This window comes from Leptidea sinapis, chromosome 16, assembly GCF_905404315.1.
Source record: "Leptidea sinapis chromosome 16, ilLepSina1.1, whole genome shotgun sequence".
Taxonomy (NCBI): domain Eukaryota; kingdom Metazoa; phylum Arthropoda; class Insecta; order Lepidoptera; family Pieridae; genus Leptidea; species Leptidea sinapis.
In genome coordinates, this window is record NC_066280.1 from 12,817,842 (window position 1) to 12,839,268 (window position 21,427).

Below are 21,427 nucleotides of genomic sequence, written 5' to 3' on the forward strand. Positions count from 1 at the left end.
GCACCACTGGAGGGCATGCAGATGCGTTACTAGCTTTTCAGGAAAAGGTGTGGGAAGGTGTGGGAAGCAGAGTGGACCAACGGGGCTCTGGGACAGGAAAAGGAGGTAGACCTACGGGACTGTGGTGGAGATAAAGGGAGTGGGCCTCTGGGACTCCCACTGACCAAAGGAAAACATAGCTGACACTTGACGCCGGTTTTCTCTGCATAGAGATATTTATATACAAATCATTCGAGCTCACTTCAAACAATTAAGCTATGTTTCAACGCAACGCCCGGTGATCGACCCGTTCACAGTGCTCTGGCCACCAATTCAAGCAGTCCTGTGTTGCACTCGGTGAATTCACGGGTGCGCCAGACTCGAGATGACAGTAATACATAATATGTGACTGGACCTGCGCTTTGAAGAGCGCTAAAATGTGGGCCGTGTTGAAATATTGCCGTGCTCTATTTATGACGCCCAGCTTCTTCCAATCCAATTTGGCTTTGCATTCTAGATGATCGTGGAATTGACATTCGTTCAAGATTTTGGAGACCTAGTATTTCGATACTGGGCGAGGCTTTAAGGGAGGTGTTGTCGAAGAGCGGTGATACGTCAAATGGGGATTTTTTAGTAGTAAACGCGCAAACTTGAGTCTGCTGGGGGTCAAATTGGACATGGTTCATTTTACCCCATTCCGCGACGTTTTTTATCCGGCACTGGTCGATAATTTCCCGAGAGAGACCTGCATGGCCCGTGCATACTGCATCACCAGTACTGTCATCTGCATAGAGATGTATGTTGGAGGTGTCCAACATATCATTGACATACAGAAGAAACAACAAACAGTGTAGGAGATAGCACACAGCCTTGGGGCACTCAGGCGTTCACGGGCTTCGGGTTTGAGAAATAATCATCTCTATGCTGCGCCAAGGAGCTCCACTTGCATAAATTCTAGGGAAACCCAAACGATCCAAGTTTTAAAAGATGCGCCTTGTACCATACACGATCATCATTTATTATCATTTATTAATTTAGTTTAGTTAAATTAAGTGACTTAAAATCGTTTTCCATAGTAAAATGACATTATGCCACTTCTACTAGTTTTTTCTGTTCTGTGTTCCAAAAGCATCGACGCTAAACAATAGCACGCTTGACAAATCCATTGGGTACTTCATCCTTGGTAGGTGAACTATAATTTAATTATGGCTAAAGGGACTGGTATCTAAGCCACGATCACAGTGAATAGAAAAAAAAGTTACTTTCGAAATTTACAAACACTGGAGTTTAGGTACTGGAAATTATATTTTTGAACATCGAGTTGGCGGGAACGAGTGAACGAAGGAAGGCGCGCTTATACAAAAAAAATTGTTTAAATTATTGTTCATAGTGCATATATTTTTCATACTTGTAAATTGTTTATCCTGGTTTATAAATATTCGATTTTTGTATATATAAATTGTTAAGTGCGCTTCCCCATCGCCATGGGGAAGCGTACAGGTAAAAGGCCGAAGAACGGCCAGAGCGACGCAGAACCACCAGACGAACTTCCCCTATCCGAATCCTCGGTATCTGACGCGGAGGTGACTGAACGTCTCATTGTAAGAAGAAAGGATAAAGAGAAGTATACCCCTTATAGAGCGACAAATTATTATAGGTTATACGACGAAAATTCAAATAAGAAGGAATTTATTGTATTTCTCAATCGCAAGCAGGGTGAAGTCAAAATATCAGACAAGGACAGGTTGGGTCTGTCAAATGGAATCAGGAGGCATTGCGTATCGGGTGTGTTGCACCTGAGGTCCGTTAATGCTTTTAAAGTTGGTGTTACCTTTGACCTGCCTAACAATGCGAATGTATTTTTAAAAAATGAAAAGTTACTTAGCGAGTTGGAGATGGTTGCCTCAATTCCGGCTTCTGAAACGGAGGTCACTGGAGTTCTTACTTCTGTTCCCACTGATTACTCCAACAAAAAAATTCATCAATTAATTGCATCGAGTAAAAAAGTTATTGCTGTGAGAAGGTTCATGCGGCGAGTAAAGGACCCACAGGGTGTTGTCTCCTTTGTTCCAACGCAAACTGTTGCAGTCACATTTGCATCAACGTTGTTACCTGAGTATGTAACACTTGATCACTGGAGGCATGAGGTTAATGTATATGTACCCCCTATTAAACAGTGTCTACGCTGTATGAAATTTGGCCATATTGCTAAATTTTGTAGAAACAATGAAGTTTGTTCCATATGTTCTGACAATCACAATTTTAAAATGTGTCCAAAAACTTTAACAAAATGTGCCAACTGTGGTGGAGATCACATAGCTATCTCATCTACCTGTCCTCTGAAAAAACAAAAAATTGAAGAAAACAAAGTGAAGTCCCGTAGTGTTAGATACTCAGATCTCTTCAATGAATCTGCTTTCCCTCAATTAAACTCAAAGTATATTGACACACACCTGAGCAATCTTATAAAATCTGACAAATTTATGAACCTCTTGGTTGAAGCAGTTTTACAAATTTGTACAAATAAAGATAAGTTAACTATAAATTCAAATAGTATTAAGGAAATTCTGAATAACACTTTTAGAAAAAAGACACCTAGTTAATTGTTATTATGGATACATTGAATATAGTGCAGTGGAACGCTCAAAGTATTATTAGTAATAGGCTTATTTTTACAAGGTTTTTATATGAAAATCATATCCATATTGCTATAATTTCGGAAACTTGGTTAAAACCACATCAGTATTTTTTAATAAAAGGCTATAACACAATAAGGAATGATTGTGGTAATAAACACAATGGTGTAGCAATTTTTATTCATAATAATATCACATTTTCTAACATAAATACATATTATGATAGTGCTCTACAAAATGTTTGCATTAAAATTAAAATTAATAACAAAGAACTGAGTATTGTGAGTTTTTACAGTCCTTCCAATTCAAACTCTCCATTTAATAAAAACAATTTAAACAGTTTAATTAAGTCCATTCCAGAGCCAATGATATTTGCAGGTGATTTCAATGCTCATCACATGTTGTGGGGATGTGTTGATACATTGCCTCGAGGTAAAGATGTTTTAGAGGTTATAAATGAGAATGGTCTTGTTATTCTGAATAATGGTCAAGCTACCACAATAGGATCTCCATCTTGGCGTCCTAATGCTCTTGACTTGACTTTGGTAACTCCATCTTTGGCTCTTTTATGTGACTGGTCAGTTATTGACAGTCCTCTGGGCAGTAGTTATCATCTCCCTGTAATAATAAAAATGGCAGTAAGTAGTGATAGTATTAGTTTGCAAAACACATTATGTAATAATCTACATTTGCCCACTCACCCTAATTATAAGCAGGTGAATTGGAATATGTATAGTAACTTAGTTGTTTCTTATTTGGATGATGTTAAATTTGACACTTTATCTTCAATAGATGCTTTTAATTCCTTTTGTAATATTTTACTTTCTGCTGCCAAGCAGTCAATCCCTAGCTGTCTGTTTTCCAAAAGTTCTAATAGTAATAATGCTACTAGTTCTTGTTCACAAAAATCTTTTAAATATCCTTGGTCGCCTTGGTGGAATCAGAGGTGTACAGAAGCAGTTTTAAATGCTAAAAATGGTTACATTAATTTTAAAAACAACTCCACTGATGAAAATTATGTGGAGTTTAAGAGATTGCGGGTTTTAAAAAAACTTATCTTAAAAAGTGAAAGAAGAAATAGCTGGATAGGCTTGTGCAATTCATTTAATCGTTGTACTCCTTTGTCTTCAATTTGGAAATACATGCGCAAATTTAACAAAACTTACATTCCTGACAGTGTGTTGAATGATAGTTGGATTCCAGATTTTCTACAAAAGTATACTTCTGACTTTGTATCAAATGAGTTAACTAACTATGTAAATGTTGTTAATGATAGTAATAAATATTTGATAGAGCCTTTTTCTTTACAAGAACTAAAATCCGCTTTATTTACTAGAAGAGATACATCTTTCGGTCTTGATACCATTCCATATATTTTACTCAAAAAACTTAATTGCCACAGTCTCAACATCTTTTTAAATAATCTTAATCGCCTATGGAAGGAGAATACTATTCCTGCAGAATGGAAAACAGACTGTTTAATCCCAGTTTTAAAGCCAGACAAAAATAAAATGTTACCTGACTCTTATAGACCTATAGCTCTCACGTCTTGTGTTGGGAAGATATTTGAGCAGCTTCTAAAACAACGTCTCGAGTTCTTTATAGAACAAAATTGTCTTTTGCCTAATAATCAGTTTGGTTTTCGCAAAGGTCGGTCTTCTAGGGAGAGTATAGCGCAGTTACAGCTTGATGCGCATCAATGTTTAGCAAGTAATCAATATCTTTTGTCTGTATTTTTTGACATCTCAGGTGCCTTCAATAGTGTAAATATTGCCGTGCTTTGTGACGAGTTATCAATGTTAGGGATACCAGGTAAAATAATAAATTGGATGCAATCCTTTTTGACTGACAGAAAAGTATATGTAAAATTTAATAAACATTTGTATGGACCACGACTTTCTTCTCTAGGTGTTTGTCAGGGGGGAATATTGTCTCCTTTAATTTTTATTATGTACATAAGACGATTGAACCTTATTTTGGGGCCAAATATAGTAAACCTACAGTATGCAGATGACTTAGTCGTCTATGTATCGGGAGTTGATCTGATTAATTTAGCCGCTACTATTAATAAAGCACTTGTAAATTTATATCAATACTTTTCTTATCTTAATTTAAATGTAAATCCAACCAAATCAAAAGTCTTTGTGATTGGTCGTAAACGTATCATATTGCCTCCCATTTTATACAATGGCATTCCACTGCCTATTTCATGTGACATAAAATTTCTAGGTGTAACATTTACTCCAAAACTTTCTTGGAAAAAATATACAGATAGTGTTATAATTAAAGCGAATAAAGCTTATAATGTATTAAAATCTTTGTGTGCAACGTCGTGGGGAGCGGACCCTAAAATATTGTTAATTTTGTATAAATCGCTTATTCGTAGTCATTTTGAATATGGCTTTCATTGTTTCGCCGCAGACAGCAAAATTGTTAATAGTCTGGATAAAATACAAAATAAATGTATGCGTACAATATTGGGTGCACTTAAAACTAGCCCAATAGCTGCTATGCAAATCGAGGCCAACCTTCCTCCTTTGTGTATTAGATTTAGTTATCTTAAAGAAAGATTTATTTTAAAGCTCTATAGCTTGCCGACGAACAATCTTCTTAAGAATCTTATTGCTTATCAATCGTCTTCATTTCCGAGACAGTTGTTTATCTTGCAAGATTTTTCTTCATTTTTTAAATTTCTACAAGATTTAAATATTCATCGGAATAATGATATACTTCCCTGCCATGCAGGTTCTTTTCGATGTAAATATTCTGCAATTAATGTTGTAATAGATCCAAATTTAACTTCAAAAGAGGAGGTTCATGTATTATTGTCAGAATGGTCTAATTGTAAATTTGTTTATACGGATGGCTCAAAAAACAATAATAATGTTTCTTTTGCAATCTACCTTCCTGAAATTAGGAAGGGTATTGGCTTTAAGATTAATAGATATGCCAGTATTTTTACTGCTGAAGCCGTCGCTATTCTTTTTGCTTTAAAGCATATTAAGAAACAAAATCAACTTAATAAGAAGTGGGTAATAGTTAGTGATAGTATGAGTGTGTTAAAATGTTTGTCAAATAACAAAATGAGTGCTAACATCAATTACATCATTTTTGCTATAAAGGAATTGTGGTTCGAACTATGTTTAATCGATATTAAAGTGGATTTCGTTTGGGTCCCGTCCCATATAGGAGTAGCAGGAAACGAAAGCGCTGATTTTCTAGCTAGAACTATCATTAATATATCCGATCTATCCCTATATCCTGATTGCAAAGATCTAGACATTAACATACCATATACAGATATAATAAGTAATCTAAAACAGAGTATGACTCTTCTTTGGGGAAGATATTGGTACAATTGTACAGAAGTTGAAAATAAGGCTCATTCGTATACTTTGTTAGATAATCCCGTTAATAGCACACCCTGGTTTTGTAAGTTTAAAAATAACGCTCACAGAAAGTTCTATACTACAATAACACGAATGCGTATTGGTCACTATCGATTGAATTTTCATCTTCATCGCAAAAAAATTGTCTCCTCTCCTTTTTGTGACCATTGTAATAAGCAACAAGATCAGTCTCTGGATCACATCTTTTTTGATTGTTCGTCCTTTGGCATACAGCGCCTTGTGCTGATGGATGAGCTACTGGAAATATATGGTGCACCCAATATAATCCCGCTCTCAGTAATAGATCTATTAAAGGACACATCAACTTATATGTCCTTGTATAAATTTGTATGTAGTACTGTAAATACATTGTAATTTGTAGATACATACGTTGTAAATTTGTTTATAATTATGTAAATACGTTATAACTTGTACATATACAACTAGTTATAGCATAGCGCAATTCGCGAACTGAACAGATAATGTAAATAGGTAGGTATTATTCTAAAAAGTTATGCAAATTACACTGGATTTGACTTTAAGAAAAGGGGAAAATTATTAGAGACTATATTACTGGATTTGGACTTACTAAAAGGAAAATATGGAAAATATTCTTTAGAGAATTATACATTAACGGAAATGGTAAAATAACTGATGACTTTAAGACTGGATTGGATTTGATGAAAGAAACTACTATAAATATTCGCTATCGAATATACATAATTGGAAAAGGAAAATGGAAATAATGTAAGATGAAATGAGAAAACTGGATTGGACTTTTTGTAAAACAAAATAGTGAAAATAATAAATACCAAAGAAATGAAAATACTAACGACAAGGCAGTAAGGCCCCTGGCTATAGCCTGTTCGAAAGAACGAATTAATTTAAAAAAAAAAAAAAAATTAGGTACTGGAAAATTTGATAAACAAAACATTGTGGGCGTTGCCACATTCATTTGTGCTGATAATTCATTGATTATATGAATGATAAACGGTATGATGAGATTATGTTAGGCAAAAGTAGGTTCTTTACTTCTATCAATAAAGTACTTTAACTTTACAAATTCGACTATATCATAATTTTTTATACTTTGAAAGTTTGTATAATTTTATTTTAGTGCTTTAAAAACTTAATATTATGTTTTTGTGTGTTAATCCTGTGTTATAATTGTATTATGTTAATTAATGCAACTATATATCTATCATCAGCAAATATGTGAAGTGTACTAGAAATGATTCATCATTCTTATTGGACTGTGTGTGGTGTGACAATGCTTACAAAGACACTATTCTCTCTTTTATTCTGCACTTATGTATCAAGTCAGTCTAATAAAGACCTGTATAATGGACAAATGAACAATGAATACTATAAAACGAATCCACATGATGTCCCTAGAGAGTATCGCCAGCCAAATCCTGGTGATAGTGATTACAGGACTTTTGTGTATAACAATAGACGTTATGGGACGGATCCATCGAGATATAATCCATACAACCCAAATATAAATCAACCTGGTGGTTTCCCATACAATCCCATTGTAACTAATCCATTGGATGAGCAGTTTAAGTTTAATACGGTATGTATATGTAATGATTTTAATTTTTTTTATGAATCTCTTTTAAAATACAATTTCTTGGAAGTCTTTCTCATTCTGAAATTAATAAAGTTACCATGTTACTTAAAAGTGAGCTTAAAAAGAAATCCCCATTATATTAATATGATAACAATCTCATTTAATCTCAATTTTGTTCTCTCCATGAAACTTAAACTTGTTAGAATACTCCCTGTTTTCCAACAAGTTTATTAGCTATTTTTGTTTTTAAATATTTATCAAACCTTTTGAGAAATCTTTCTAATGTGAATTAGTACTTAATAAAATATAAATAATAAATAGTTAATGATTATTCTATTTATTAGTAGCTTATATGAAGCATGAATGTTTGCCGTTAATATTGACTATATGACATGAGTCATATTATAAAATGATGTATTCCTTTTCATATTGCCACATCTTTACATGGATGGTAAAATTCGACACCTCATTAGTTCATTCAAGAATTCTTATTTATTATAATAATGGCATGGATGTATCTTACCTTTAGATAAACATCTTGGGTGTTTCGTATTTCATGTATAATTGTGTACAAGTGTACTCAAAAAAAGTGGATAGCAGAAATATACATGCAGTTCTATTACTTACATGTCATGATGATGGAGGTTCACTGTGGATGCCGTCTACCCCAGCTAGAGGATACAGGATCTTCAATTAGCTCTATTAACAAGTCAACATATTATTTAAAAACAGTACAAATATTAACAAATTCCTTTTAAATTTTATTATGTATGTAACTACACAGTTAGTGAAAGAATATTATCATTTCGCAGAACCGTGATCCGAATAATCCAGATGCACTATTCCCTGGAGTGTTGGGTGGTTGGAGGGAAGACTTGCAAGGGAAAGAGAGAAGAGATTCACGGCAGCTGAAGAGAGATATCTTTGTTAACACTAACTATGGACAAGTGCAGGGCTTTAATGTAAGAAAACTTAAAACTTTTAGTGACAAGGATCTTCCCGACATATAAAAGCTGGGTCAACAAAATATTACTCATATAAACATTATAAAAAACATAAATTTTAAATCATAATGTTGAATGATTTTTGAACTTACTTGGGAGGGTAGATAGATATATTGCAAATATATGTGCATTTAACAGAAGAAAGCTATTCATGCTATTTATAATCTAGGTCCTAAAGAATCATTGAAATAATTTAAAAAAATTAACACTGTACCGTTGCTTCTATAATCGGTTAATTAGAGTTAGTAAATCTTTTTGTGGGGTGATGTATATGCGTTTACAACAACATCTCAGAAAAATGTTCAAAATAAATGTAATGTAGTAATAATGAATTTCAAAAGAAGTTTTTAAAAAATGTTTGTGTGGTAAAGGTTATTATAACATTAATGACTTTCTTAATGATTCCACAGATTGGGAATGGAGTGACCGTCCTCAGGCTATTATATAATAAGTTATAATACTTTATAACCATATTTTTTATGAAAAAAAAGCCCACTTTGTTGCACCCGTTCTTCTCAGGTCTGAGGCATAATTTTTTGGAATATGTGGTAGTTTTTAACTTTCAATAAGTGATTTCATATCACATCCTATTTTGAGTAAACATATTTGAATTTGAATTGATGAAATGTTGTTTGTCTGAGGCACATAAGATGGCCTCATATTACACCAAAATTTTCAAGATTTCCAAGAAGAATATTGACACCATTCAAGAAATATATTTGTTGCAGGTATATTTATATGACAATCCTGATCCCAACTCTGGATACAGGCCATGGTTGAGTCCAGTTGAAAGAATACAAGGACAGGTTTCAGTATTTTTGGGTATACCATATGCTAGGCCACCTGTTTTGGAAGGAAGGTTTAAGGTAATACATAAGTTCCATATTCTGAATTTAACAATGCTAGTATGTAAAATTAATGCAAATTCTTAATTTGTAATATACACATTGTGGACTAGACTATCCAACCTTTTGTGGTGGGTAATTTAAAACATGGAATAGTGTGACTCCTGACTTAAAGCACCAAGTATATATAACCTTACAAACTTATTTGTTTTGTAAATTACAGCCATTGTAAAATACTATTTTGATTGAAAAGAGTGGCCGTTGAGTTTTTTGTATGTTCTCACGAGCTCTACATGATTTGGAGGTAATAAATATTAGAGCTTTAGTCCACAATCATAATGACAAGGTAATACACAGTTTAAAGAATAACGAAAAAAAATTGGAACCTAAAATGTGTAAATCCAGTAAATAAAACTCTACATGGCATCGGGAGGCTAAAAACTGTCAATTGTAAACGAAAAACAGTGAAGTGAAACGTAAAAAATAGTCTGGGACAGACTAGACGGTTTTATCAATAATAATTTTTAGACTAAAAAGGCTAGAATCCAGAGTTGTACAGCAACTTAAAAAAACAATTATTTTTCCTATATTGTTTATTCTGATTCGAATATTCCTGTTTTTAGTTTTGTGTTCAGCTTTTAATCTTCCACAGCCATGCTAACGCTCATGTAGCGTTTTGTTCACGTGTTTTACCCGTATTCAGGTTAGAATAATTTTCGTCATTTTCTTGAAAACTGTGCATTACCTTGTAGTAATAATAGCACTATAATCGTGGACCAAAGCTCTATCAACTACAATTTATAAAAATTGGTTGGGTTATATTGTGTTAGAACAGTTAAAACAACGGACGAGCCGAGCGTAGCGTGCCGCGGCAGCGGAAGGCGAGTGCCTGAACCTCAAAATTGTAGGCGTCTCCCTTTCCCGTAGAAGAAGCTTCCCAACCCTTAAAAATTTCATAATTTGAGGTTAGGTTATAATGTTTTTTTCTCTGGAACAGTGCATTACCTGTTAATGGGAGTAGTATCAGGGCTGAGAGGCATCCCCCCTCTTGCTCTTAGGGATACTAAGTTTTAACCTACATACCTATATAACAAAATAAGTAAAGTCCAATTGTAAAACAACAGTAGCTCAGGGTGTATTATTTGACAGCCTCCCCGGCAGCACCCAGGTTGGCAACTGATCCAGGCAGTGGACTGGGGCCCAGCCTGTCCCCAGCCGGTGCGTTTAACTGGAGCCACTAAAGGGATACGAGATATGGATGAAGATTGTCTTTACCTAAATATATTTTCGCCTAATGTAAGTCTTACAAATTATCTATTACATATTATTATATTTTCTTTGTTTAAAGTATCTCACATTTAATCAAAATACGTAATTATTTTTTAGAAAAAAAATTTTTTTTTTTAAAGAAATCATAAGATCATATAACGTCTCCACTAAAGTTTAAATAATACAAAGTTTCAATATTAAAAATATATTTTGACGCATTTAGCAAAATAGTCACAATTTCTCGTATAACTCTGAAAGAGCGGCGTCATTCACAGCACGAATCTATTATAAATCACATTTTTTTATACAATAACCAAGCTTGTGTATCTAGCAACCCGTACGATACCACGATACCTCGAGTATTATATATACAAGTGGGTATCACGTTTAAGAATAAAACCTAGTACCGCTCAGAAAGTTTGGGTTTATTTAAGAATCCTGAGCGGCACTGCACTGTAATGAGCAGAGCGTATCAATTACCATCAGCTCAACGTCCTGCTCGTCTCGTCCCTTACTGTCATTTAAAAAAAGTAATATATGCGGCCGAATTTATGGAAAACTAGCTGACCCGACAGACGTTGTTCTGTATATAAAGAAAATAATGTTTTTATATGAATTTGTCAATAATATATCATAACATCAAAAATTACTTCGTAAAATAAGCACCCTGCTGTCGTAATGAAATTGTTTCACAGCAGAACTGTCAAACCGTGCGTCAATAAATTGTCTAATATAAATTATGTATGGACACATCAAAGGAAAAACAAATTTATTGTTTTTTTTTAATTTAGCAGCATTTTCCTATTTATTCGTCTTTTAAACCTTCTGTGGACTTCCACAAATAATTCAAGACCAAAATTAGCCAAATCGGTCCAGCCGTTCTCGAGTTTTAGCGAGACTAACGAACAGCGATTCATTTTTATATATTTATTAAAAATAATAAGGCATATGAGTTAATTACGAAAAAAAAGTGATTTAAAATTGTCTCTTGTAATGCAACATCACAATGGCTTACAAATTACAGTAATTAATTCAATCAACAAAGGTCTATGACCTCTCGTTACTCACACATCTGTTATGAGTTATGACTGTTGTGTTAGTATTAAGGCCGAGCATACACGATACAAAATAAGTACATGACACGAGCATCATATTATTTAGAATAATGAATGTCTGAATTAGAAACTTAAGTATCAATAGGTACCCGAAACAAATCAAAGTTACCGACATAGCCTAGATGGTTGTAAAACTGAAGTGGCAGTGGGCAGGGCACATAGCTCGACGGACAGATGGTCGTTGGGACAGTAAAGTCCTAGGATGGCGACCATTAGAAGTGTTGGTAGACCATCCATAAGATGGACCGACAATATGGTCAAGATCGCCGGAATAGGTTGGATGAGGGCAGCGCAGGACCGATCGTCATGGCGATCTTTGGGGGAGGCCTTTGTCCAGCAGTGGACCTCTTCCGGCTGAAATTAATGAATGAAACGAAACGAAAGAGGTGAAAATATATTCTTTAGGTTTGCGTCTGACTTTTCGCTAAACAAATTTTTTTAGCAATGACGCGTTAAAATGCTTTATTATTTATTTTGAAAAAAAATTAAATTTACTGTTAATCTCTATTTCGAGCAATGTACACACACTACCACAAAGTGACATACAAATCGCGAGTGTAAGACGTAACTTGTTACGCACACTTAGGTATTAAACCTGGCCATTATTCATCGGTTGTCTAGCAGCAATGTAGGCTCTATCTAGACATATAAATTATGTAAGATCGTTTGATACTATTCGTGTTTTTAATTGACTTATCCTTTCATTCATTCATTCATTCTTAGATTTGTGATGCTACGCCAAGGCCTAAAAAGATATAGGAATAACTAGCTGACCCAGCAAACGTTGTATTGCCTATATTAAAATCGCGATACAAAAGTAACTGTTGATCGTAGATGGGTGAAAATTTGAAGTTGTATGTATTTTTTAATGCTGACTCATAATCAACAAATTAAAAAAAATTGACAATAAAATTTAAAAAAAAATTCGTGTGGACCACCCTTAACATTAAGGGGTATGAAAAATAGATGTTGTCCGATTCTCAGACCTACCCAATATGCACTCAAAATTTCATGAGAATCGGTCAAGCCGTTACGGAGGAGTTCAAAGTTTAACACCATGACACGAGTTTATAGACATTTTATATATTAGATAATATAGGTCACACACGAACACACACACATACATACACGAACTTTGGGCTTGCTGGCATTAATTTTGTAATTTTTAGTTATCGTGCGTAGCATGGTTCGTCATGCTCACTGAATGGCATTCCTTGCGGCGCCGTCGTTTCCTGGGTCGTCTCCTTCCCTCAAATATGTGCGAAGGGTCCATGCGTCAACTCGTGAACGGGTGCTGCTTGTGCTGGTGCCGGGTCGACCTGTTAATTAGTTATAATAGTTTATGAATCATTGTATTTATTGGATGCAATTACTAATTATGACAGTAATCACGACCATCATGTTCACAAAGCATCCTTACACATACAATGAGTTCAAGCTCTAAAGGTTGATGCATCCAATATACGATAATTTATATTTATACAGTTAAATATTTATAACCTACTTTTTATGAAATTAGTTTTACTATTTAAACACGACTCGCATATTGGATGCAGCAATTTACAAAATAATTTGTTATTTATATTACAGCCATTTTAAAATATAGATTGAAAAGAGCGGTCGTTGAGTTTCTAATGTGTTCTTCTCACGAGCTCAAATTTTTACGAACATATGGTAAATTCAGTAATTTATAAGAAATATTTATAGTGCCGATTCAGAAGCGCTTAGTTTAAGCCTATTTGAATATAGTTTATTTGACTTTGACTTTGAACATAATAGACCCAAAAGTCACTACAATATGGAACCCTTCGTGTTACTAAAGGCCGTTCCCAATATACTATCTACAGATAATTTATTACCTTCTACAGTCAGTAATTAGCTGTCAATAATCTGAAGCTGTCCCAATATACTCGATCAGTCATTCTTATCGCTTTATATTGGGACGCGTGAATTGCAATTTCCAAACAAACTTCTATCGCTGGCTGGTAAGCTATACGTCGTCCTATTGACAGATAGCGTGTACTGATAAGGTGAGTTACCGTCGATAAGTTTATTGGGACAGAGAAGTCAACGATAGTTACGATTTTTATCTCAACATTTTTTTTGTCTAAAATAACACCAAAAATGAAGTTTCCTATTTTTCATCCACAATGACGTCATTATATTCTATTTTTAAATTATAACGTAGATCATATAAAATGTCACATAGTTAGATTTATTTTAAGACTAGCTAACCCGGCAAACGTTGTTTCGTTTCTTGGAGATTGCAACATTACTTAATTTTTCTAAAATAAAAGAATTGTTCTAAAATAAACGTAGCCTAAGTTACTCCTTATTACACCAGCTATCTGCCAATAAAAGTCCCGTCAAAATCGGTGCAGCCATTAGCCGGAACAAAAAGACAGACAGACAAAAATTGTAAAAAAAAATATTTTGGTGTATGTACCGTATATATATTCATATACATATAGTAAAAAACGGTTATTTCAATATTACAAACAGATACTCCAATTTTATTTATATGTTATGTATAGATTATTCACACCAATGCATTTAATCATTTTGTCCATATTATTTATAATGTCATTGTTAAAATTCATAATATCAAAGTTTTTAATGTCAGATTAAAAAGTTATCGAAATATCGTCATTATATTTTGTAACGTCTATGATGTCATTGATATAAAACAGAAATAGAATAGGCCCCAGGACACTTCCTTGAGGCACACCACACTGGTTAAATGTATTGTTATGATATTACAGACAGAGGCTGGTGCAACAGCTCAGAAGTATCCTGTGATGGTGTACATCCACGGTGGTCAGTTTCAATCTGGTGCTTCAAACCTCTTCCCTGCTCATATGATGGCTGCATTTTATGATGTTGTGGTTGTCTCCATCAACTACAGGCTTGGTGCTCTAGGTGAGAAGTGCTTTTCATATTACCTATTTATCACTGGTAATAAAATTTCTTACAAATTAATTTATTTCTTAAATCACAGAACTTATAGTTATTTATGCAACTGTTGTGTAATAATAAGGGGTATTAAAACACGAATGTGGGTTGTGACATGATTAATCAGATACTCACACTCACTCACACCCACCCTCACACACACACACACACATGCACACACACCCAGACACACACACACACACACATATACAGAGTGCACTTTTTGACCTTTCGGTTCATATTGTTAACCTTAGGATGTAAATTGGTTGCCTACAGGACAGGCTACGCCTAGTGTAGGGACCAAATATAATGTAATATTATGTGATAAAGTGTCTGTATATAATAAATAAATAAATAAAAATAATAGTATCACATGAGTGTTTTAATACCTAATTACTCGTATCAACAGTTGCATACAAGACTTTATCTACACCCATAATATGAATCCTCTTTAAAAGATTCGGGAACAGTTAGCTTACTGCTAATATAAAAAAAGCCAGTCCTAGTAGCTATAATATCGTCCAAAGGAGTGTTATTATGAAAACGGATGATATAATGTTGTACTGAATTTCATTGCAACACTCGTTTGGATGATGTAATGGTTATTAGGACATTGGGTGTTTTAATGTTGGCAATAAGCAACACGGGGAGCGGTTCCGCCGAGTTCGTTTACCCTATGAGGTACACGAGCTTTGGAGGTCTATTACCAAGATCGAAATCCGAAGTTTCGGTCCGAAACGAAAGAACGTCGAAAAGTAAAGTTGTAGTTATACATAATAATGTCAAACAAAGAAAAGTAAATGTCAAGTGAATTTGGGAATAAGGTAAGAGAAAGACAAAATGTATAATCGGGAACTTCGGATCCAAAACACTTTCGTAATAGGAAAATGTACGATCCGTCAAACTTCGTATTTCGATTTTGGTAATAGGGCTCCTGTGTTACTCTAATGTCTCTGGAACCATGGACTTCTCAAAATTAATAGTGTTTTCGTTGTGGACTTGTCGTCAAGGATCTAATACATCATTATACAAATAAATTAATTTTTCTTTGCCAAATAGCCACCCTGTGCAAATAATAATGTATTAGAAAATTTTATTGAATTAGGCGTTACTTTGCGGAAATCCATAATTATACAAATGATTTAAGTTTTCTTTAGTGTTATTTCCGCCAATGTTTGTTTTTAAAACAATTCGACACGTGTTTCGCCTCTACACGAGGCTTAAAATAAGTCTACTCGTGTAGAGGCAAAGTAACGCCTAATTCAATAAAATTTTCTAATACATTATTATTATTATTTGCACAGGGTGGCTATTTGGCCATTCCTGATTGGGTCCTAGTAACACCGCGTCCAGAATTGAACTATTGTGTTCGTCACTCATACTTATAGGTCGTCGTCAAGCCCTGCCGCGTTTACAAACCGCAGTATCTTTTTGACGCGAGTACAAACAGCATCTGGGAGTAGGGTATAGTCACTAAGGATGGTTTTACGCTCATGCATTAGTGGGCCGAAATTGCAGAAGAGATGAAGGCGCTTCATTGGCCTCAAGGCAATAAAATACATATAAAAAGTCACAAACATGTTATATTTTTTTAAACGTTGCCGTATACACAAAAAAAAATAACATTTATTGAAGATCTCTAACTTAAAATCAATCAATACAGTATGTTTTTTTTAACAAATTTTATATTGCGTTGATCAGGGGCGTGCATATCATATGGGCAATAAGGCAGTGCCTACCTCGTTCTGAACCTAAATAAATATAGTGTGAAAGTTAATTTAGTTTAATTTTGTTCTGTTATTTTGTACGGCTCCGACGATTTTAATGAAATTTAGTATACAGGTAGTTGCGGGGGCGAGAATTCGATCTAGCTTTCAATGGTCTAGGATTCAATTTTAATGAGAAACTGCTACAATGATATTAGAATACAAAGGTAAATTTCGCCACTATATACAAGACTGTAATAGCACAGATGGGACTGTGGGTGATCCGGAAAGCAGAAGACTCCGGTTCGAATCCAGATATCATATTAGTTTCTTTTGTTTGTTCAAGTTTTGTACATTCTTTAAAATCCGAGCAGGGCTCGGTCGTCCGGATATTAAATATTAAAACCATAAGTCTACTTTACTTTAATTCCATAGACAATGTTGGTTCTCTGTAATCTGCCTCATGACAACTTAACCTCCTCTTTGTTCAGTAAGTTGTCATTCGATTACTAACGTGTTTAACAAAAACGATCAGCAAGGCAGTCGATCTTCAACAGTTGGCCAGTGTGGATGCCTTCAAATACCATATTCGTACATTGCATTCAATTATTAAGTAAAGTAATTGTTAATTCTAATAAAGCGCTTATTGTGAAGAAGACTTTTTATTATACGACCTAAAACAGATGTAAATAATTATTGACAAAAAAAATGGTTATTTGTTGGACTCCTCAGTTTGTCAGTGGTTGCCTTTTTATATATAGTTTTTAGTATGTGGACCGCCACACGGTCCTCCACAGTGCGGTTTTCAAGGAGCTTTCTTCCACGTACTACAAAGCTGTGGAATGAGCTTCCTCGTGCGGTGTTTCCGGGACGATACGACATGGGTACCTTCAAAAAAAGCGCGTACACCTTCCTTAAAGCCCGGCATCGCTGTTGTGATTCCTCTGGTGTTGAAAGAGAATGTGGGCGGCGGTGATCACTTAACACCAGGTGACCCGTACGCTCGTTTGTCCTCCTATTCCATAAAAAAAATTTTGCTCATTGGATTGCAGGATTCTTATCGACGGGCGATGAGAATTCGCCGGGTAACTATGGTGTTTTAGACCAGGCAATGGCGCTGCGTTGGGTGAGAGACAACATCGGTCCGTTCAACGGAGACAGCGGATCTGTGACTCTGTTCGGACCAGGCGCGGGGGCCGCTTCCGCCGGGCTCTTGGCACTAGCGCCTAGCACTAGAGACATCGTGTCCAGGGTCATCGCTCAGGTTGGTTGAGGCTATAATGTATATATGCTTATACAACATGATCCCAAGTGTAAATGTAAAATAATGCTCTCAGAGAAACAGCTCAACTATCATTGCTGATTTGTGAGTTTGTATTATTTTCAAACTCAAATATTATAATTCAAAATAGGATTTAAAATCACATTCGATGAGGTTGCCTCAGACCTGAGAAGATCGGCGGGGCAAGAAACTCAGTGGTCTTCCTTTTTTTTTCATAAAAATACCGTTAAAATGTAATATCGTACAAAAAAATAATATTTATTAGACTGAGAGCGGTCGTTCCATTCCCAATCTGTGGTATCATTGAGAATATAATTTATGTTACAGTAACCTTTACCACACAAACGGTTTTTTTCGCATTCTTTTGAACTATTTGTTATTTTTAAAGTAATAATCCTCATTTCTGGGATTAATTATACAAATTATTCCTTCCGAGCGCTCTTAAAAACTGAGCCAACCGTTCGAGGGATGCATGATTCGGAAGTCTTGGTATGGCTTTTTTAGTCACCCGAAGGGTTGGCTCAGTTGTTAAGAGCGCTCGGAAGGAACCCGAGAGGTTACAAGTTAATTTGCATAATTATCAATTCCAGAAATGAGCGATATCACTTTAAAAATAACAAATTGTTCAAAATAATTATTAACATAAGTTTCTGTGGTAAAATAAATGTCTTTCTTAATGATACCACAGATTGGGAATGGAATGACCTCCCTCAGGCTATTAAACAATAAATTTTATTGTATGTTATTACATTTTAACGATGTTTTTATGAAAAAAAAATACCTTTACCACATAAACGTTTTTTAACAAATATTTTGAATATCGTAATACTTTTGTTTTGAACATTTTCTGGGATCTGGTTGTAAAAGCATATACATCGCCCCACAAGACTTCCTAACTCGACTTATCCGAGTAGTAGGCATAACAAGTATATGTTTTGTTCTTCGTGTTAAAAGTATGATTGTCACAGTCAAAGTTTTACTCTGCAGTAGAATTAGTTTATAATATTGACGTTTTTTTTTTCGTTATGTATAGAGCGGCTCTGCGCTGGCAGACTGGGCCCTTATCGAGGACAAGTTCCGCGTTCAGAACACGTCACTGGTGTTCGGGCGTTTGCTCGGATGTCCAATTGACTCGTCGTGGAAACTTGTCAATTGTCTCAAACAAGGTCGGAGCTTCTATGAGCTGGGCAATGCAGAGTTCCAGGTAAGTCTATTTGGCAAACTGATCATGTACGGTGGTTTGGTTCCGTACAGAGTAAAACACAAGTTAGGCTCAAATGGTATATTGAAACCTTAACTTATGCTATATGGTAAAATGGTAAAATGTTGGTATGGTAATGAGCACGCGAATCGATCGGCGGCTTGTCGCGAACTGGTTACAATATTACTTAGGAAATAACGCGAGGCGACGTAAACGCTGATACGCGAAACGTGATGTACAGTCGACATGCTGTTGACCGTACATGCTGCCACCGCGAGAGAAGAAAGAGTGGTGGTGAAGATGGTACAAAAAAGAAATGGTTATGGTTAGCGAGTGACGTGAGACAAGGTGATAAACAAATTTGCATTATCTAATGGTAACCTTAATGTCTCTAGCCACAGTAATCACTAAAATTATGCCTATGCACTACAGGAGAAGTGGATTGGTCTTTCACTTCATCACTACACTTATCACTATTTTTACTAGCACTAGATTGCCCGTGGTTAACTACACTTACACACTGGTCACTAACACTATACACAAACGCTGCGTTCGTCAGACCCCGCGGCTCAGGGCGCGGCGGGTGCGACGCGGCTGGCCCTGCGCCAGCGGCTGCCGGCGCGGGCGGCGCGCTGGAGTCCTGGCGGCGGCTGCGGCGCGGGCACCACCGCCGCACGGCGTACGCGGCGGCCCCGGCCACCAGCACACCCGCCACCACGTATATCGCGACGTAGTGGTGAACGTCGTGATAAGATATACCACCCTTTAGACCACTCTCTGAATTCATTTGTTTTATTTTTGCGCCTATATCATCTAGCTCCTGATCGTAACCACCCATCACTGATGCTGGCTCCGAAATCAGCGACACGAACGTCTTATTCTGGTTAAAGATGTGGTTGATGGGGTGAATGTCTATAGCTGGTATATCCGTCTGTATGGTTAATGTATTGTTCTGAAGCCTCCGAGCATAAATGGTAATGTCTTGTCCTTTCAGAACACAATCTGGACCCAACCTAATAATGCCGCTATTATTAAGATGATTGGAAAACATTTGCTCTCCACAGATGATACGTACTGGATACGAGTCGCAGCAAAAGAAAAAGTATGTATTGACCTCGCTTAGCTGAGACCACCAATCTAGACATTTGGCAGTTTTGGTTCTGCACTGCTTCGTCTCCTGGTCTTTGGAGCACATGACGTCATCATGACTCATATGAGAAATTGGTTTTTCCAAAGGACAAAGTTGTGTCTCAGTATCTAAATGAAGACAATTATTTAATTCTAAGTGTGATATGGTCATAAATGAGTCTCTTCGTAAGTTGATCGCAATGTAATCCGAAACTGGAACTAGGGTGACCATGGTTTTGCCGCTCCGTCTTGGTACAGGATAAATTTTATATACTTGGTAATGGTCTCTACTCACTAATGGTATTCTAATTTCAAAAATAAAATAGTCATTTAGCATTTTCGCTCTGACCTTGAGTAAATGGTACATTTTGGTTAATTCTGTATGCGTGTTCTCTATTGGTAAACTTAAATCGTTGGACAATCTTCCGGAAATAATATTTAATTCTTCTAGAAGCTGGTCGGGTTTCAAAAGATGTATGTTGAACTTCCCAAAGTACACCTCCGAAACAGTATCTAAAAGAACATCCTGCACATTCTTCAAATTCGACTCCAAGCTGTTAGCTGCCATAGCGCATAATAAAAATTCATTATTGTTTTCCACGTCTTTCAATTGACTCTTGACATCATTGGTAGCGTTCTTTAACTGGTTAAGGTAATGAGTAAATATTTTATATTGTTTGTCAATTGAGCCTTGCATCCTCTTCAATACATTATATTCTGCTTCTATTACGGAAGTCTGGTTTTTCCATAGAGCAGCAAGATGGTTTTGGTTTTCCCTAATTAAATCGATGTCCTGAATATACTGCTTAGCGAATTGGTCATCGAGTACACCGAACAGCGCGTGTGCAACATTACCCACAGCGTTGATAAGGCCGCGCCTGCGCCGCGCGTGCCCGCGTGGGAACTGCTGCGTCGACAGAATGTTATTGTAATGCGATAACTCTGTATAACTGTGCTGTAATTGTATTAAAATAGATTCACAATGGTTTCTGACTGACGATTCCTTGCAAATATATTCCATATGATCAATATATTTGGATAACAATTTACTGCCTTGCCAATATGGTTTTAAATCGTAGTATACAACTAGTTTCCATTCGTCCTGAACTAGTCGCATGGTTGATATTTTATCTAAATATAAACTTTGACTGTCGTTGAAGTTTATAGCGTTGTATGCACACGTGGCTGGTGAAAATAAAAAGGTAAACAACATAAGTGCCATGGTAAATAAATTAACAATTCCTCTTCTAGCTCGTCGCTTTGGTTTTGGTAAATCGTCGTTCGACTGGTGTTTCGGCTGGTTATGGTCAGTGGTTTCATGAATTTGGTTACTGTCTTCGTCGTTGGA

General features: G+C 35.7%; 1 protein-coding gene and 1 long non-coding RNA gene across 5 annotated transcripts in view; one reads left to right on the forward strand and one right to left on the reverse strand.

The window, feature by feature from the left end:
- Window positions 1-1,232: 1,232 nt before the first annotated feature.
- The window catches only part of LOC126968671 (neuroligin-2), a 46,666-nt gene continuing 26,471 nt past the window's right edge, over window positions 1,233-21,427 (forward strand). Inside the window, exons 1-8 of one of the 4 annotated variants that reach the window (XM_050813712.1) lie at window positions 1,233-1,270; window positions 6,911-7,580; window positions 8,390-8,539; window positions 9,310-9,447; window positions 10,576-10,722; window positions 14,573-14,729; window positions 17,521-17,732; window positions 18,784-18,954. In XM_050813712.1, the coding sequence (XP_050669669.1) occupies window positions 7,236-7,580; window positions 8,390-8,539; window positions 9,310-9,447; window positions 10,576-10,722; window positions 14,573-14,729; window positions 17,521-17,732; window positions 18,784-18,954 (1,320 nt within the window). In that variant the 5' untranslated portion in view covers window positions 1,233-1,270; window positions 6,911-7,235. Of the gene's footprint in view, window positions 1,271-6,910; window positions 7,581-8,389; window positions 8,540-9,309; window positions 9,448-10,575; window positions 10,723-14,572; window positions 14,730-17,504; window positions 17,733-18,783; window positions 18,955-21,427 lie in introns of those variants that run through there. The other 3 variants (XM_050813710.1, XM_050813711.1, XM_050813713.1) reach the window with 3 other exon arrangements.
- LOC126968774 (uncharacterized) overlaps window positions 2,747-21,427 on the reverse strand; it is a 384,859-nt gene continuing 366,178 nt past the window's right edge. The window contains exon 3 of the long non-coding RNA XR_007730278.1: window positions 2,747-3,233. This is a non-coding gene — a long non-coding RNA (uncharacterized LOC126968774). The remainder of the gene's footprint in view (window positions 3,234-21,427) is intronic.